The sequence below is a fragment of the Mustelus asterias genome, chromosome 31 (assembly GCF_964213995.1).
Source record: "Mustelus asterias chromosome 31, sMusAst1.hap1.1, whole genome shotgun sequence".
Lineage (NCBI taxonomy): Eukaryota > Metazoa > Chordata > Chondrichthyes > Carcharhiniformes > Triakidae > Mustelus > Mustelus asterias.
Genome location: NC_135831.1, coordinates 3,570,139 through 3,588,610, shown reverse-complemented (window position 1 = coordinate 3,588,610; position 18,472 = coordinate 3,570,139). Strand labels below are relative to the sequence as shown.

General features: G+C 53.4%; 1 protein-coding gene across 1 annotated transcript in view; it reads left to right on the top strand.

Moving 5' to 3' along the window:
- LOC144481689 (uncharacterized) overlaps nucleotides 1-18,103 on the top strand; it is a 97,233-nt gene extending 79,130 nt beyond the window's left edge. The window contains exons 28-35 of the mRNA XM_078200824.1: nucleotides 2,121-2,248; nucleotides 2,874-2,997; nucleotides 6,154-6,269; nucleotides 7,173-7,293; nucleotides 9,413-9,558; nucleotides 11,769-11,883; nucleotides 14,056-14,218; nucleotides 15,929-18,103. Coding sequence (XP_078056950.1) covers nucleotides 2,121-2,248; nucleotides 2,874-2,997; nucleotides 6,154-6,269; nucleotides 7,173-7,293; nucleotides 9,413-9,558; nucleotides 11,769-11,883; nucleotides 14,056-14,209 — 904 coding nt within the window. The 3' untranslated portion in view covers nucleotides 14,210-14,218; nucleotides 15,929-18,103. The remainder of the gene's footprint in view (nucleotides 1-2,120; nucleotides 2,249-2,873; nucleotides 2,998-6,153; nucleotides 6,270-7,172; nucleotides 7,294-9,412; nucleotides 9,559-11,768; nucleotides 11,884-14,055; nucleotides 14,219-15,928) is intronic.
- The last annotated feature ends 369 nt before the right edge of the window (nucleotides 18,104-18,472 follow it).

Sequence of the window (18,472 nt, the reverse complement as noted above, 5' to 3'; positions counted from 1 at the left end):
ACACTTAGGACTGAGTTGAGGAGGAACTTCTTCACACAAAGGGTTGTGAATCTGTGGAATTCCCTGCCCAGTTGAGGCTACCTCATTGAATGTTTTTAAGGCATGAAGGGTAATGGTGAGCGGGTGGGTAAGTGGAGCTGAGTCCACGAAAAGATCAGCCATGATCTTATTGAATGGCGGAGCAGGTTCGAGGGGCCAGATGGCCGACTCCTGCTCCTAGTTCTTATGTTCTTATTTTGATTTGATTTATTGTTGTCACATGTATTGGGATACAGTGAAAAGTATTGTTTCTTGCGCGCTGCACAGACAAAGCATACCATTCATAGAGTACATAGGGGAGAAGGATTTGATTTATTATTGTCACATGTATTGGGATACAGTGAAAAGTATTGTTTCTTGCGCGCTATACAGACAAAGCATACCGTTCATAGAGAAGGAAAGGGAAGGATTGCAGAATGTAGTGTTACAGTCATAGCTAGGGTGTAGAGAAAGATCAACTTAGTGCGAGGTAGGTCCATTCAAAAGTCTGATGGCAGCAGGGAAGAAGCTGTTCTTGAGTCGGTTGGTGCGTGACCTCAGACTCTTGTGTCCTTGTTCCGACGGAAGAAGGTGGAAGAGAGAATGTCCGGGGTGTGTGGGGTCCTTAATTATGCTGGCTGCTTTTCCCGAGGCAGCGGGAAGTGTAGACAGAGTCAATGGATGGGAGGCTGGTTTGCGTGATGGACGACCCTTTGTAGTTCCTTGCAGTCTTGGGCAGAGCAGGAGCCCAGACCAAGCTGTGATACAACCAGAAAGGATGCTTTCTATGGTGCATCTGTAAAAGTTGGTGAGAGTCGTAGCTGACATGCCAAATTTCCTTAGTCTTCTGAGAAAGTTGGTGGGGCTTTCTTAACTATAGTGTCGGCATGAGGGGGGGGACCAGGACAGGTTGTTGGTGATCTGGACACCTAAAAACATGAAGCTCTCGACCATTTCTACTTCGTCCCCGTTGATGGAGAACATGCCCCTGTCTACACTCCGCTTCCCGAAGTCGATGACAACCTCCTTTGTTTTGTTGACATTGAGGGAGAGATTATTGTCGCTGCACCAGTTCACCAGATTCTCTATCTCTTCTGTAGCTTCATATATTGATGTCGAATTTGAGAGGGGGCATAGTTCCCTCCCAAAATACTTCCTCCGTAAGTACAATCCGTCAGTTGTGGTATAATTACAGGAAGGACGTAATGGGTGTGGAGAGAGTGCGGAGGAGGGTTACAAGAATGTTGCCCGGGTTGGAAACGTGTAGTTGCAAGGAGCGATTTGATAGGTCAGGGTTGGGGTTATTTTCATCGGAGCAAAGAATGCTGAGGCGTGACTTGATCGATACAAAACTGAGGGGAAGAGATAGACCGCAAGAAACTACGAAGCGCTGTGTCCATCACGCAAACCAGCCTCCCATCCATTGACTCCGTCTACACTTCCCGCTGCCTCAGGGAAAAGCAGCCGGCATAATTAAGGACCCCCACGCACCCCGGACATTCTCTCTTCCACCTTCTTCCGTCGGGAAAAAGATACAAAAGTCTGAGGTCACGCACCAACCGTCTCGAGAACAGCTTCTTCCCTGCTGCCGTCAGACTTTTGAATGGACCTACCTCGCATTAAGTTGATCTTTCTCTACACCCTAGCTATGATATTGTTTCTTGCACGCGATACAGACAAAGCATGCCGTTCATTGAGTACATAAGGGAGAAGGAAAAGAGAGGGTGCAGAATGTAGGGTTACAGTCACAGCTAGGGTGTAGAGAAAGATCAACTTCTTATAAGGTAGCTCCATTCAAAAAGCCTGATGGCAGCAGCTATATGCTTCCATAGAGTGTTCACACAGCAGGTGTGATCTTATATCTGAGCTTTCCACTTCTGCTCCTATCAGAATTGAACCCACGGGCCCTGCTTTGTTTAATAACCTCGATAGCCGCAGCACAGGGATGCTAAAGTTCCTTCAACGTCATTGGAGCCCCGTCTAATAATCGGACCTCCGTGTGTGTGTGGTGCATATCTTTTAAATGATGATCTGTGTAAATATGGACATAGCGGCTTGGGGTTATTTACGGATGGATTGATTAGTGTCTGGTTCTCTTTTAGCTGCACTGCTTGTGTGGAGTTCTACGGTGAGAATGATCTGAATGAAGCGTTACAGTTTGGCCTGAGCAAGATCCTCGGACAGACAGCGAGGTTCAGCAAAGTGGAGAAACTGGGAGCTTCGGTTGACGGTAAGTGGCCTTTTCTACTGTCTCTTCGACTCTCGACACACACGCATGCAACGCACATGCATGCACACGCACTCTGTGGCACATGCATGCCCACATGCCATGTGCATATATGCATGCCCGCAAGCCCCATGGCGCAAGCCTGCACATGCGTCCCACCCACTTGCAAGCTCACATGCCCGCGCGCATGCATGCCCAAGTGCATATGCATGTCCGCACGCCCCGTGGCGCATGCATGCACGTGCGTCCCACGCACATGCATGCTTGGATGCACGTGCATGCCCAAGCACCCTGCGCACATGCATGTCCACGCACCCTGCGCACGTGCCTGCCCCGGGCGCCCTGCGCACATGCCTGCCCCGGCGCCCCTCGGCGTGCGCCTGCCCCGCGGCACGTGCCTGCCCCGGGCGCCCCTCGGCGCGCGCCTGCCCCGGGCGCCCCTCGGCGCGTGCCTGCCCCGGGCGCCCCTCGGCGTGCGCCTGCCCCGGGCGCCCCGCTCTATTCTCTCCCCGCAGATGCTGCCGAACCTGCTGAGATTTTCCAGCAGTTTCTGTTCATGTTTCCGATTGCGGCGTCTGCGATGGTTGGCTCGTTTTGCTGCAACTTGTCGCGTCTGTTTGCCTTGCAGCGAGCGACCCTCGGACGCTGTGCGTGAAAAACCTTCCGAGTGAAGTCCGTGCCAGGGACCTTAAAAAGCTGCTCGAGGGAGTGACTGGCGTTTGGGTACAAGAGTGTCAGGAACTGGAGAAAAGGTACGTAACGCAGCGCGTGGCTGTGATCAGGGGCGCACTGCCTGAAAGAGGGGCCGGGCGCAGATTCCACCCTGACTTTCTAAAGGGAATTCGGTGAATCCTGAGAAAGGAATAATTTGCAAGGGTTCTGGAGAATGGGTTCGGGGGGGGTGGTGGGGCAGCTTAACTGGACATCTCAGTGGACCAAATGCCTTCCTCCTGCGCTGTGTGATTGTACGATGGATGCCTCGGGCCACAGGCGCGTCCCTTCCACGGACAAACCAAAAGAAGTAATGGTGACATACCAACAAACATAGGAGCAGAAGGAGGCCATTCAGCCCTTCGAGCCTGCTCCGCCATTCAATCAGATCATGGCTGATCTCTCCCTGCTCTCAAATCCACCTCTTCCCCAAATCCCCTTTCACCCGTTTCTCAATCAGAAATCTATCCATCTCCTTCTTGAAACCATTCGACGATTCGGACTCCACCGCGCTGTGGGGCAGCGAGTTCCACAAATTCACCCCACCCTCTGCGAGAAGTAGTTCCTCCTCATCTAAACATCTGGGGGGGGGCGAGTGGAATCGGCTGCCGTCAGTGGTGGTGGAGGCAAACTCAATAGGGACTTTTAAGAGACTCCTGGATGAGTACATGGGACTTAATAGGATGGAGGGTTATAGGTAGGCCTAGAAGGTAGGGATGTGTTCGGCACAACTTGTGGAGCCGAAGGGCCTGTTTTGTGCTGTAGTTTTTCTATGTTTCTATCTCAGTTTGAAATCTACCGCCTCTCCACCTATACCCTGTGACCTCTTGTTCCAGATTGCCCCACACGGGGGAAACATTTGGTCTACGTTTACTCTGATCAATCCCTTTTAGAATTTTACATCCCTCGATCAGATCCCCCGCTCATCCTTCTAAACTCCAGCGAGTATAAACCCAAATTGTTTAATCCCTCCTTGTACGTCAACCCCTTCCATTCCCGGAATCAATCTGGTGGAACCTCCTCTGAACTGCCTCCGATGCCACCCCATCCTTCCTCTAATAAGGAGACCAAAGCTGGATGCCGTACTCCAGATGTGGCCTCACCAACGATTGCAGTGACACTTCTCGGCCTGGGAGTGTGGTGGAGTAACGGGTTAAAATGAGGCTTTTGATGAGGAATCGACTTGTTACTGGAAAAGGACGAATGTGTGCAGGGAGAGGTGGGGGGCGGTGTTAATATCGAATGCTAGTGTATGATGGAGAAATAAAATATTAACTTTTTACCGTCATCGAGTTTATTCTGCTTCCAGTTCAGAGATGTAAACTCCTTGTGGTTTCCCCCATAACAACTGTCCATTTATACTCTTTGGAGAATCACAGAATACCATCTAGGAGGCCGTTCAGCCCATCGAGCTTACACCGGCAACTATCCCACCCCAGGCCCTATCCCCGTAACCGCATGTATTTCATAGAATCAGGAGGAGGCCATTCAGCCCATCAAGCTTACACAGACGACAAGCCCACCCCAGGCCCTATCCCCATAACCCCACGTATTTCACAGAATCCCTACAGTGCAGAAGGAGGCCATTCAGCCCATCGCGCCTGCACCGACCACAATCCCGCCCTATCTGTTAACTGGTGATGAAATATTCGGCGTGTATTAAATCTGATCCGTGGGGTCACGGTGAGTGAACGAACCCCATTCCAATCTTGTGGCCTGCTGCAATGAAGGAGGGCCTCTTGTGAGGCCCACTCATCAGTCCAGCCTGCCCACCGCGAGCCGGGGAAGACAAATCGCCTTTAAAAATTGGTGGCGGTGGGAGTCGAACCCGCTCTTCTGCAGAGACTGAAGCCTTGGGGCGCTAGGCCACGCGACCACTCCACCAGCCCTCTGACGCAACCCAGTAAACAGGTCGATTGTTGAGCGACTATTGAGGAAAGCCCACCACTCCCGTCTTGGCGAGAGGGCTCGGCGCGGTGGCAGAGCGGGTCAGCGCCGCTGCCTCACAGCGCCAGGGACCCAGGTTCAATTCCGGCCTTGGGTCACTGTCTGTGTGGAGTCTGCACGTTCTCCCCGTGTCTGCGTGGGTTTCCTCCGGATGCTCTGGTTTCCTCCCACAGTCCAAAAGATGTGCAGGTTAGGGGGATTGGCCATGCTAAATTGCCCCTTAGTGTCCAAAGATGTGCAGGTTAGGGGGATTGGCCATGCTAAATTGCCCCTTAGTGTCCAAAGATGTGCAGGTTAGGTGGATTGGCCATGCTAAATTGCCCCTTAGTGTCCAAAGATGTGCAGGTTAGGTGGATTGGCAATGCTAAATTGCCCCTTAGTGTCCAAAGATGTGCGGGTTAGGTGGATTGGCCATGCTAAATTGCCCCTTAGTGTCCAAAGATGTGCAGGTTAGGTGGATTGGCCATGCTAAATTGTCCCTTCGTGTCCAAAGATGTGGAGGTTAGGTGGATTGGCCATGCTAAATTGCCCCTTAGTGTCCAAAGATGTGCAGGTTAGGTGGATTGGCCATGCTAAATTGCCCCTGAGCATCAGAGGGACTAGGAGGGTAAGTATATGGCGTGCGGGGATAGGACCTGGGTGTGATTGTTGTGGCAGCAGACTCGATGGTCCAAGTGAACGGTGGCACAGTGGGTTAGCACTGCTGCCTCACAGCGCCAGGGACCCGGGTCCGATTCCCACCTTGAGTCACTGTTCGTGTGGACTCGAGTGAGTTTGCACCTTCTCCCCGTGTCTGCGTGGGTTTCCTCCGGACGCTCCGGTTTCCTCCCACAGTCCGAAAGACGCGCTGGTTAGGGTGCATTGACCCGAACATGCGCCGGAGTGTGGGCGACTAGGGTAATTTCACCGTAACTTCATTGCAGTGTTAATGTAAGCCTTGCTTGCGACTAATAAATAAACTTTAACTTTAAAATGGCCTCCTTCTGCACCATAGATTCTGAGAGAGACCACACAGGAAGCTCACAAACAGCAAAGACCGGCTTGTCCCAGAGTAATGACCCTGTAAATGCATTTCAGGAGCAAGTGATGGAGGGGAGGGTTCAACCTGAAGCTTCCAAAGAGTTAGGCAAAGCATGTTACATTTATATAACCCTCTCAATTAAACAGTGCCGCAGTTAACCGCGCGAACTGTCGCGGCAGGTCCAGCAACTCTGGTTTTTTTTTTTTGACATCTATCTCTCGTTGGTCAGGTTTGCTTACGTTACATTAGAAAGTGAGAAGGCCACAGCAAAGGCTCTAACTGAAAGTGGCGTCGAATGCAAAGGGGTGCCGATCCAGCTGGAGCGGGTAGGCCAGAGGAGAAAAGGTATGTCTGTGGATGCGCGTGTAGTCTGCAAGAGCAGTCCCATTCCCGATCCGTCCAGCACGCTTCCCCTCACCGCTGCAGCAGTTAAATGTAGCCTCCTTCGACTGGGAGTCGCTGGCACGTGCTCATCATGGCATGTGAGGAACTTCCGGACATCTCCCAGACCTGGAGAGAGCGCGCAGTGTTGGCAGAATTGTTGGTGGCTGCTTAGCCTTGTGGGACAGCTGTCCCTGTCCTGGGAGTGTTTGATGGGGGACAGTGTAGAGGGAGCTTTACTCTGTATCTAACCCCGTGCTGTACCTGTCCTGGGAGTGTTTGATGGGGGACAGTGTAGAGGGAGCTTTACTCTGTATCTAACCCCGTGCTGTACCTGCCCTGGGAGTGTTTGATGGGGACAGTGTAGAGGGAGCTTTACTCTATATCTAACCCCGTGCTGCACCTGTCCTGGGAGTGTTTGATGGGGACAGTGTCGAGGGAGCTTTACTCTGTATCTAACCCCGTGCTGTACTTGTCCTGGGAGTGTTTGATGGGGGACAGAGTAGAGGGAGCTTTACTCTGTATCTAACCCCGTGCTGTACCTGCCCTGGGAGTGTTTGATGGGGGACAGTGTAGAGGGAGCTTTACTCTATATCTAACCCCGTGCTGCACCTGTCCTGGGAGTGTTTGATGGGGACAGTGTAGAGGGAGCTTTACTCTGTATCTAACCCCGTGCTGTACCTGTCCTGGGAGTGTTTGATGGGGACAGTGTAGAGGCAGCTTTACTCTGTATCTAACCCCGTGCTGTACCTGTCCCGGGAATCATTGTTACACACTCTGGGTACTAATATCTCATGTATATCCCATTTTGTGTGTCTCGCCTGAAGAACAAAATGTACTCACAAAAAGTATGAAATATTGTTTCAGCAGAGGAGAGGAAGATCCTATTGATGGAAAACCTTCCTTACCTGCTGAGTAAGAAATATCTGAGATCTGTGTTCCCGAATGCTGAAGCTATCCGCATGTGGCAGAATAGCCAATCGCAAAGGTGAGTGAAACAGTTCACTTGTCAACAACAACTTGCATTTATAGAGCAACTTGCACTTGGTGTATCTTTGACAACATTATTATCATAGAATCCCAACAAAGTAAAGTAAAAGTAAAGTTTATTTATTAGTCACAAGTCGGTTTACATTAACACTGCAATGAAGTCACTGTGAAAATCCCCGTGTCCCCACACTCCGGCGCCTGTTTGGGTAACACTTAGGGAGAATTTAGCACAGCCAATGCACCCGAACCAGCACGTCTTTCAGACTGTGGGAGGAAACCGGAGCACCCGGAGGAAACCCATGCAGACACGGGGGGAGAACGTGCAGACTCCACACAGACAGTGACCCGAGCCGGGAATCGAACCCGGGTCCCTGGCGCTGTGAGGCCACCGAGGGACAGTGTAGCCGCTGGGCCGTCCCAGTGCAGAAGCAGGCCATTCGGCCCGTCGTGCCTGACTGATCAGGGGCCCGGGGTATCGGTCCCCAGACCGGCGGGGGCCGGGGAATCCCAGGGTCAGGGTTGGGGAGCAGCAGAGTTTGCTCTGAGCCCCAACAAAGAACAGTACAGCACAGGAAACAGGCCCTTCGGCCCTCCAAGCCTGTGCCGCTCCTTGGTCCAACTAGACCAATCGTTTGTATCCCTCCATTTCCCAGGCTGCTCATGTGACTATCCAGGGACGTGAGGGAACTTATTTTTCACTCATGTCGAGTTGTGATCCGGAACGTGCTGCCCGTCTGGGCTGTGGAAGCAAATCTTCAGAGAATTGGGTACATGAGGGGGGAAGGTGGTTCCATCATTGGACTGGTAATCCAGAGGCCCCAAGATCTGGGGACATGGGTTCGAATCCCACCATGGCAGAAGTTAAATTCGGTAAATAACATCTGGAATACAAAGCTCGTCTCCGTAAAGGTGACCATTGAAACTACCATTGACTGGTCGCAGAGGTTTTCAACATGGAAACAGGCCCTTCGGCCCAGCTTGTCCATGCTACCCCTTTTTTTTTTAAACCACTAAGCTAGTCCCAATTGCCCGCTTTTGGCCCAGCTTACCCATGTGACACTTTTTAAAAGACAAAATTGTACCCGCCTCCACTACTACCTCTGACAGCTTGTTCCAGACACTCTCCACCCTCTCTGTGTGAAAACATTGCTCCTCTGGACACTTTTGTATCTCTCCCCTCTCACCTTAAACCTATGCCCTCTAGTTTTAGACTCCCCTACCTTTGGGAAAAGCTATTGACTATCTAGCTGATCTGTGCCCCTCATTATTTTACAGATCGCTGTAAGATCACTCGCAAGTCTCCCTACACGCGAGGGAAAATAGTCCCACTCGATCCAGCCTCTCCTTATAACTCAATCCATCAAGAACCAATAGCATCCGAGTAATTCTTTTCTGTCTCTTTCTGGTTTAATAATATCCTTTCTATAATAGGGTGACCACTATTCCAAGTGTGGCCTTACCAATGTCTTGTACAACTTCAACAAGACGTCCCAACTCCTGTATTCGATGTTCTGACCGATGAAACCAAGCATGCCGAATGCCTTCTTCACCACTCTGTCCACCTGTGACTCCACTTTCAAGGAGCTATGAACCTGTACCCCTTCGATCTCTTTGTTCTCTAACTCTCCCCGACCATTAACTTGAGTAAGTTAAAAAACAGGTTGACTAATGTCCCCTTCAGGGAAGGAAATCTGCCGTCCTTACCCCGGTCTGGCCTACATGTGACTCCAGAGCCACAGCCAATGTGGTTGAGACTCAACCGCCCTCTGGAATGACACGAGTGACCTCGCCTCTCAGTTTAAGGGCATTTGGGGAATGGCAGCAAAGGCTCTTCTGATGGTGACGTCCCATGAAAGAATTATGTTCTATATCTTGGTTTCAGATAAAGCTCGGCACAACATCGTGGGCCGAAGGGCCTGTTCTGTGCTGTACTGTTCTAATTAAAAGCAAAGCTAGCAGGAGATTGGGGGGGCAAACTGACCGAATGGCCCTCAGTTGTTCTGTGCTGTATGCCTACTCACGCTGCAAGAGACTTGGGAAGGGGGAAACAGAGCAGATTTCTCCATGGCAAACTCCCCCCTGCTGTGTCTCATGACTTAATTTCTCATTTCCCCCAGGGTTACTTACGTGGGATACAAGACGGTGAGAGAAGCCAGGGTCGCGTTGAAGGAATTCCGAGAGAGGGGTTTTCCGGGGCTGGTCACTCGAGTGGCTTCGATGGAGGAGAGGAAAGCAAAGCCAGAATCCAAATCGGGCAGTCCTGGTAGGTACTGGGCCCACCCGTTGCCCAAGTAGTCGACTTGGGTACAATCGAAACTCGGCTCTGGGAGCACTCAAAACTTCCGGATAAATGCGAAGTGATGCATTTTGGAAGAAATAATGTAGGGAGGAGTTATACAATAAATGGCAGAGTTATCAGGAGTATAGAAACACAGAGGGACCTAGGTGTGCAAGTCCACAAATCCTTGAAGGTGGCAACACAGGTGGTGAAGAAGGCATATGGTATGCTTACCTTTATAGGACGGGGTATAGAGTATAAAAGCTGGAGTCTGATGATGCAGCTGTATAGAACGCTGGTTAGGCCACATTTGGAGTACTGCGTCCAGTTCTGGTCGCCGCGCTACCAGAAGGACGTGGAGGCGTTAGAGAGAGTGCAGAGAAGGTTTACCAGGATGTTGCCTGGTATGGAGGGTCTTAGCTATGAGGAGAGATTGGGTAAACTGGGGTTGTTCTCCCTGGAAAGACGGAGAATGAGGGGAGATCTAATAGAGGGGTACAAGATTATGAAGGGGATAGATAGGGTGAACGGTGGGAAGCTTTTTCCCAGATCAGAAGTGACGTTCACGAGGGGTCACGGGCTCAAGGTGAGAGGGGCGAAGTATAACTCAGATATTAGAGGGATGCTTTTTTACACAGAGGGTGGTGGGGGCCTGGAATGCGCTGCCAAGTAGGGTGGTGGAGGCAGGCACGCTGACATCGTTTAAGACTTACCTGGATAGTCACATGAGCAGCCTGGGAATGGAGGGATACAAACGATTGGTCTAGTTGGACCAAGGAGCGGCACAGGCTTGGAGGGCCGAAGGGCCTGTTTCCTGTGCTGTACTGTTCTTTGTTCTTTCTTCCAAGCTTTATTTCTTGCTGGCAAGGAGAGCGGACATTCAGCGCCATGCACAGCTTGGTGTTCTGTCGATTCGCACAGACAATTAGCTGTTATCGTTAAACACAGCAAGCGAGAAACGAGCAACTTTCCAACCCTTCACTTGCCTACATCGCCCACCAATCATAGCATAGCTTTTTTTCCCCCCCTTTCTTATCCAATAGAAAACCATCTCCTTCATGAAGAAAGAGTGTGGAAAAGATTTACCAGGATGCTACCGAGACTTGATGGTTTGACTTATAAGGAGAGGCTGGATAGACTGGGACCTTATTTTCCTTGGAGCGTAGGAGGCTGAGGGATGATCTTATAGAGGTCTATAAAATAATGCGGGGCACAGATCAGCTAGATATCTTTTCCCAAAGGTCGGGGAGTCTAAAACTAGAGGGCACAGGTTTAAGGGGAGAGATACAAAAGGGGCAATTTTGTCACACACAGGGTGGTGAGTGTCTGGAACAAGCTAAGTAAGAAGTTTAACAACACCAGGTTAAAGTCCAACAGGTTTATTTGGTAGCAAAAGCCACACAAGCTTTCGGAGCTCCAAGCCCCTTCTTCAGGTGAGTGGGAATTCTGTTCACAAACGGGGCATATAAAGACACAGACTCAATTTACATGAATAATGGTTGGAATGCGAATACTTGCAGCTAATCAAGTCTTTAAGAAACAAAACAACGTGAGTGGAGAGAGCATCAAGACAGGCTAAAGAGATGTGTATTGTCTCCAGACAAGACAGCCAGTGAAACTCTGCAGGTCCAGGCAACTGTGGGGGTTACAGATAGTGTGACATGAACCCAATATCCCGGTTGAGGCCGTCCTCGTGTGTGCGGAAGTTGGCTATCAGTTTCTGCTCAGCGACTCTGCGCTGTCGTGTGTCGCGAAGGCCGCCTTGGAGAACGCTTACCCGAATATCAGAGGCCGAATGCCCATGACCGCTGAAGTGCTCCCCAACAGGAAGAGAACAGTCTTGCCTGGCGATTGTCGAGCGGTTTCTTACTGTGTTTACCCCAGTCCAACGCCGGCATCTCAACATCATGGAACAAGCTGCCAGAGGTAGGAGTAGAGGCGGGTACAATTTTGTCTTTTAAGAAGCGTTTAGACAAGTTACATGGGTATAGAGGGATATGGGCCAAATGTGGGCAGTCCCAGCTAGTGGCCATACACTCCCAGTGGCGCCCACTGGCACTCCAGTTGCCAAGACCCCCAGGCACTCATCACCCACCGTCCCGCCACCCCCGGTGCCTCGGCTGAGGTCTTGGCCAAAACACAGCAGACAAAGAAAAAATGGGAAGGTCTTACTGGCTTATATTCTCTCGTTTCAGGTGCCGTTCGTTCCTTGTTTATGTGGGGCATGTCAAGCAACACTACGGTGAAGACATTGAAATCAGCCTTCAAGGAGGCTGTGGATGCCAGGATATCACAGCTCGCCTTCAAGCGGTAAGCACTCCTGGCCCATCATCAACTGTCCTGATTCGATCTGATTTACTATTGTCACATGGATTGGGATACAGTGAAAAGTATTGTTTCTTGCGCGCTATACAGACAAAGCATACCGTTCATAGAGTACATAGGGGAGAAGGATTTGATTTATTATTGTCACATGTATTGGGATACAGTGAAAAGTATTGTTTCTTGCGCACTATACAGACAAAGCATACCATTCATAGAGTACATAGGGGAGAAGGATTTGATTTATTATTGTCACATGTATTGGGATGCAGTGAAAAGTATTGTTTCTTGCCCGCTATGCAGACAAAGCATACCATTCATAGAGAAGGAAAGGAGAGGGTGCAGAATGTAGTGTTACAGTCATAGCTCGGGTGTAGAGAAAGATCAACTTAATGCGAGGTAGGTCCATTCAAAAGTCTGACAGCAGCAGGGAAGAAGCTGTTCTTGAGTCGGTTGGCACGTGACCTCAGACTTTTGTATCTGTTTCCTGACGGAAGAAGGTGGAAGAGAGAATATCCGGGGTGCGTGGGGGTCCTTGATTATGCTGGCTGCTTTTCCCGAGGCAGCGGGAAGTATAGACAGAGTCAATGGATGGGAGGCTGGTTTGCGTGATGGATTGGGCTACATTCACGACCTTTTGTAGTTCCTTGCGGTCTTGGGCAGAGCAGGAGCCCCAGACCAAGCTGTGATACAACCAGAAAGAATGCTTTCTATGGTGCATCTGTAAAAGTTGGTGAGAGTCGTAGCTGACATGCCAAGTTTCCTTAGTCTTCTGAGAAAGTAGAGGCGTTGGTGGGGCTTTCTTAACTATAGTGTCGGCATGGGGGGGGACCAGGACAGGTTGTTGGTGATCTGGACACCTAAAAGCTTGAAGCTCTCGACCCTTTCTACTTCGTCCCCAGGGGCATGTTCTCCTTTACACTTCCTGAAGTCGATGACAATCTCCTTCGTTTTGTTGACATTGAGGGAGAGATTATTGTTGCCGCACCAGTTCACCAGATTCTCTATCTCATTCCTGTACTCTGTCTCGTCATTGTTTGGGATCCGACCCACTACGGTGGTGTCATCAGCAAACTTGAAAATCGAATTGGAGGGGAATTTGGCCGCACGGTCATAGGTGTATAAGTAGTACAGTAGGGGGCTGAGAACACAGCCTTGTGGGGCACCGGTGTTGAGGATGATCGTGGAGGAGGTGTTGTTGCCTATCCTTACTGATTGTGGTCTGTGAGTGAGGAAGTTCAGGATCCAGTCGAGAGGGAGGAGCCGAGGCCCAGGCCTCGGAGTTTGGAGATGAGTTTCATGGGAATAATGGTGTTGAAGGCTGAGCTGTTGTCAATAAATAGGAGTCTGACAGAGGTGTCCTTGTTATCTAGGGTTGAGTGTCTGATGTGGAGAGCGGGGGTTTGAGGGTGGCACAGTGGTTAGCGTGGCCGGGGAGATGGGAGGGAGATGGGTTCGATAAGGAGACGGCCTTGAGTCACTGTCTGTGTGGAGTCTACACATTCCCCCCCCCCTCCCCCGTGTCTGCGTGGGTTTCCTCCCACAGTCTAAAAGACATGCTGGTTAGGTGCATGGACCCGGACAGGCGCCAGAGTGTGGCAACTAGGGGACTTCCACAGTAACTTCATTGCAGTGTGAATGTAAGCCTACTCATGACACTAATAAATAAACATTATCTGACCAGTGAGGGAACTCTGCGGAGGAGATTCTGCTGCGTCCCCCACACCACCTTGATGCCACCTGGTATAGAATTCCTCCAGTGCAGAAGGAGGCCATTCAGCCCATCAAGCCTGTACAATCCCAACCAGGCCCTATCCTCATAACCTGACGTTTTTACTCTGCTAGTCCCCTGACACTAAGGGTCAGTTTAGCGCGGCCAATCCACCCAACCAACGTACCTTTCGGACTGTGGGAGGGAACCGGAGCACCCGGAGGAAACCCACGCAGACACGGGGAGAAGGTGCAGACTCCGCACAGACAGTGACCCCCAAGCCGGGAATCGAACCCGGGTCCCTGGCGCTTGTGAGGCAGCAGCGCTAACCACCGTACCGTCTTGGAACTAAACCTGGGCAAATACGGCAGGCAGTATCCTCACAGAATGAGTAGAAACATTGAGGCCGAACATCGGGTATTGACGGAGTTGGTCTGTTTGCTTTGTAGATTTGCAGTTGTTGACTTCAGGACAGCAGAGGAGGCTATGAGAGCGAAGGAGGTGATGCAGTACCGGACAATAGATGGCCATAGGTTGAACATCTACTTTTCCAAATGCGGACTGGGAGAACAAGAGTCCGTGAGAAGCACCCATGTGACTTAATCGAAGGAGGTAGGCACCAACGCACAGAGGGACAGGCGAGCGACAGAACCAAACAGGAGAGACGGTGATGGGTGCATGGGGAGACCAAACCCCGAGGCCGACAATTATTGGCTGATCGATGGCGAAGTGGGAATGCGGGAGAGATTTGGGGCGGCAGTGGTTAGCACCGCTGCCTCTCAGTGCCAGGGATCCGGGTTTGATTCCGGCCTCGGGTGACTGCACTCACTCTCCCCCCCTCCCCCCTCGCTCGCCCCCTCCCCCCTCGCTCGCCCCCTCCCCCCTCGCTCGCCCCCTCCCCCCTCGCTTGCCCCCTCCCCCCTCGCTCGCCCCCTCCCCCCTCGCTCGCCCCCTCCCCCCTCGCTCGCCCCCTCCCCCCTCGCTCGCCCCCTCCCCCCTCGCTCGCCCCCTCCCCCCTCGCTCGCCCCCTCCCCCCTCGCTCGCCCCCTCCCCCCTCGCTCGCCCCCTCCCCCCTCGCTCGCCCCCTCCCCCCTCGCTCGCCCCCTCCCCCCTCGCTCGCCCCCTCCCCCCTCGCTCGCCCCCTCCCCCCTCGCTCGCCCCCTCCCCCCTCGCTCGCCCCCTCCCCCCTCGCTCGCCCCCTCCCCCCTCGCTCGCCCCCTCCCCCCTCGCTCGCCCCCTCCCCCCTCGCTCGCCCCCTCCCCCCTCGCTCGCCCCCTCCCCCCTCGCTCGCCCCCTCCCCCCTCGCTCGCCCCCTCCCCCCTCGCTCGCCCCCTCCCCCCTCGCTCGCCCCCTCCCCCCTCGCTCGCCCCCTCCCCCCTCGCTCGCCCCCTCCCCCCTCGCTCGCCCCCTCCCCCCTCGCTCGCCCCCTCCCCCCTCGCTCGCCCCCTCCCCCCTCGCTCGCCCCCTCCCCCCTCGCTCGCCCCCTCCCCCCTCGCTCGCCCCCTCCCCCCTCGCTCGCCCCCTCCCCCCTCGCTCGCCCCCTCCCCCCTCGCTCGCCCCCTCCCCCCTCGCTCGCCCCCTCCCCCCTCGCTCGCCCCCTCCCCCCTCGCTCGCCCCCTCCCCCCTCGCTCGCCCCCTCCCCCCTCGCTCGCCCCCTCCCCCCTCGCTCGCCCCCTCGCTCGCCCCCTCCCCCCTCGCTCGCCCCCTCCCCCCTCGCTCGCCCCCTCCCCCCTCGCTCGCCCCCTCCCCCCTCGCTCGCCCCCTCCCCCCTCGCTCGCCCCCTCCCCCCTCGCTCGCCCCCTCCCCCCTCGCTCGCCCCCTCCCCCCTCGCTCGCCCCCTCCCCCCTCGCTCGCCCCCTCCCCCCTCGCTCGCCCCCTCCCCCCTCGCTCGCCCCCTCCCCCCTCGCTCGCCCCCTCCCCCCTCGCTCGCCCCCTCCCCCCTCGCTCGCCCCCTCCCCCCTCGCTCGCCCCCTCCCCCCTCGCTCGCCCCCTCCCCCCTCGCTCGCCCCCTCCCCCCTCGCTCGCCCCCTCCCCCCTCGCTCGCCCCCTCCCCCCTCGCTCGCCCCCTCCCCCCTCGCTCGCCCCCTCCCCCCTCGCTCGCCCCCTCCCCCCTCGCTCGCCCCCTCCCCCCTCGCTCGCCCCCTCCCCCCTCGCTCGCCCCCTCCCCCCTCGCTCGCCCCCTCGCCCTGGCACCCCAGCCAGTTGGTGCCTGTATGAACACTGGTCCCACCCTTTGCGAAGAGTCTATTAGACAGTAGTTTGAACGCTGTGTGGATTGTGGATGTTTTTTTTTTGCTCAGTCCTTGTTTTGTTCTGTTTCAGACGGACCTGAATCGAACAGCTCCAGAACCATCGAGTAAAGACGGAGAGCGAAGGGCAAATGAACGTGGGTCGGGTTTTCAAATACCCAACCCTCCAGTTACATTTGTGCAGTTCCGTGTCTTTTATATCGCTCTGCGTCGGCAGCCGGAATTCCCCCATTTGTTTCATTTCAAATTCAGGCCCCAGATAATTAAGTTTTAAATTTGTATTTCTTTCTCTCTCACGTTTGTGCGCAGTCCAAATTTGCGTTTTTCTGTCGAGTGTTCCGCTCTCGCCCTTTTTAACGAGTGCTGTTTGCCAAACTGACCAGCAGGGAGTAGCGTCCACAGAGGGTGGGGGTGGGGGCAGCTTGTCGCTTAACTCGGAGACCGGGGACGGGTGGGAGACAGTGTTGGATTGGCTGCAAGACCGTTGTACTTCCAAACCTGCTCCATGGAGTGCCAGCTTGCGCGGGTCTGTGGGAGGATCTGCCTCATTGAAGAGGAACCACAAAGCATTCCATCTCTGACCGACGGTGGCACAGTGCTTAGTGCCGCTGCCTCACAGCGCCAGGGACCCGGGTTCGATTCCAGCCTCGAGTCACTGTCTGCACATTCTCTTCCCCACCCCGCCCCCGTGTCTGTGTGGGGTTCCTCTGAGTGCTCCTATTTCCTCCCACAGTCTGAAAGATGTGCTGTTTGAGTGCATTGGCCATGCCAAATTGCCCCTTAGTGTCCAAAGATGTGCAGGTTAGGTGGATTGGCCATGCTAAATTGCCCCTTAGTGTCCAAAGATGTGCAGGTTAGGTGGATTGGCCATGCTAAATTGCCTCTTAGTGTCCAAAGATGTGCAGGTTAGGTGGATTGGCCATGCTAAATTGCCCCTTAGTGTCCAAAGATGTGCAGGTTAGGGGGATTGGCCGTGCTAAATTGCCCCTTAGTGTCCAAAGATGTGCAGGTTAGGTGGATTGGCCGTGCTAAATTGTTCCTTAGTATCCAAAGATGTGCAGGTTAGGTGGATTGGCCGTGCTAAATTGCCCCTTAGTGTCCAAAGATGTGCAGGTTAGGTGGATTGGCCATGCTAAATTGCCCCTTCGTGTCCAAAGATGTGCAGGTTAGGTGGATTGGCCATGCTAAATTGCCCCTTCGTGTCCAAAGATGTGCAGGTTAGGTGGATTGGCCGTGCTAAATTGCCCCTTAGTGTCCAAAGATGTGCAGGTTAGGTGGATTGGCCGTGCTCAATTGCCCCTTCGTGTCCAAAGATGTGCAGGTTAGGTGGATTGGCCGTGCTAAATTGCCCCTTAGTGTCCAAAGATGTGCAGGTTAGGTGGATTGGCCGTGCTAAATTTGGAAACCCACGTGTCTGCGTGGGTTTCCTCCGGGTGCTCCGGTTTCCTCCCACAGTCCGAAAGAGCGCGCTGGTTAGCGTGCGTTGGCTAAATTCTCCCGCAGTGTTACCCGAACAGGCGCCGGAGTGTGGCGACGAGGGGGGGGGGGGGGGTTGGTCACAGCAACTTCATTGCGGCGTTAATGTCAGCCCAACTCGCGACACGGATAAAATAAACTCCAACCTAGTCAGGTGCCCCTGTGCGAGAAAGGCAGTGCAGTTGACGACGCATCACTCGGGTAAAATCGCAGAGAGTTCGGCAAATGCTCAGCAGGTCTGGCAGCATCTGCAAGAGGGGGGGTAGCACCCGGAGATGTTCACAGTGTTTCTCTCTCTGACTCCCTCTGCCACAGATGTTGCCTGACACACTCTGAGCGTTTGCCGCCTTCGACATTTTTATTTCGAATTTCGCTTTTAGATTTAACAGCCGAAGCTTGCGACCCCGAAACACCAGCTGAGGCCAATCATTGAAGAGTTTATTGCTTTGACTGCGTGTCATGGGTTTAATTAGTCGGAAGCCACTGCAGCACTGTGTTAGCCTGCTGCGAATCCACGTCAGTTCGGTTGGTGGCAAGTTTTAAACCTTTACAGGTGGTTGTCTCCAGGCCGACGGAAACGCATTTTAACATTTGTTACTTCCCCCATGTTGAACATGGGAGGGCTTGGGATTAAGAGTCATTGAGAGCCAGCACTAAAAGCTTTATAATCGGAGATGTATTTTTATGTGTCTGTTCTGAAAAGCGTGCAACCTGGATTAGAAATGCTTTTTTCGACCTGTTCATGGAGGTTTGATTAAAAAGTTGATAACGCATCTGTCTTTACTCTCTTCCTTTCCAACGAGCGGTTGTGCGGGCGATATCGGCGAGCGCAGCGGGTTAGCACCGCTGCCTCACGGGACCCGGGTTCGATTCCCGGCTTGGGGGTCACTGTCTGTGCGGAGTCTGCACACTCTCCCCGTGTCTGCGTGGGTTTCCTCCGGGTGCTCCAGTTTCCTCCCACAGTCCGAAAGACGTGCTGGTTAGAGTGCACTGTCCGTGCTAAATTCTCCCTCGGTGTTACCCGAACAGGCACCGGAGTGTGGCGACTTGGGGAATTTCACAGTAACTTCATTGCAGTGTTAATGTAAGCCTTACATGTGACTAATAAATAAACTTTACTCCCCATGTCTGCGTGGGTTTC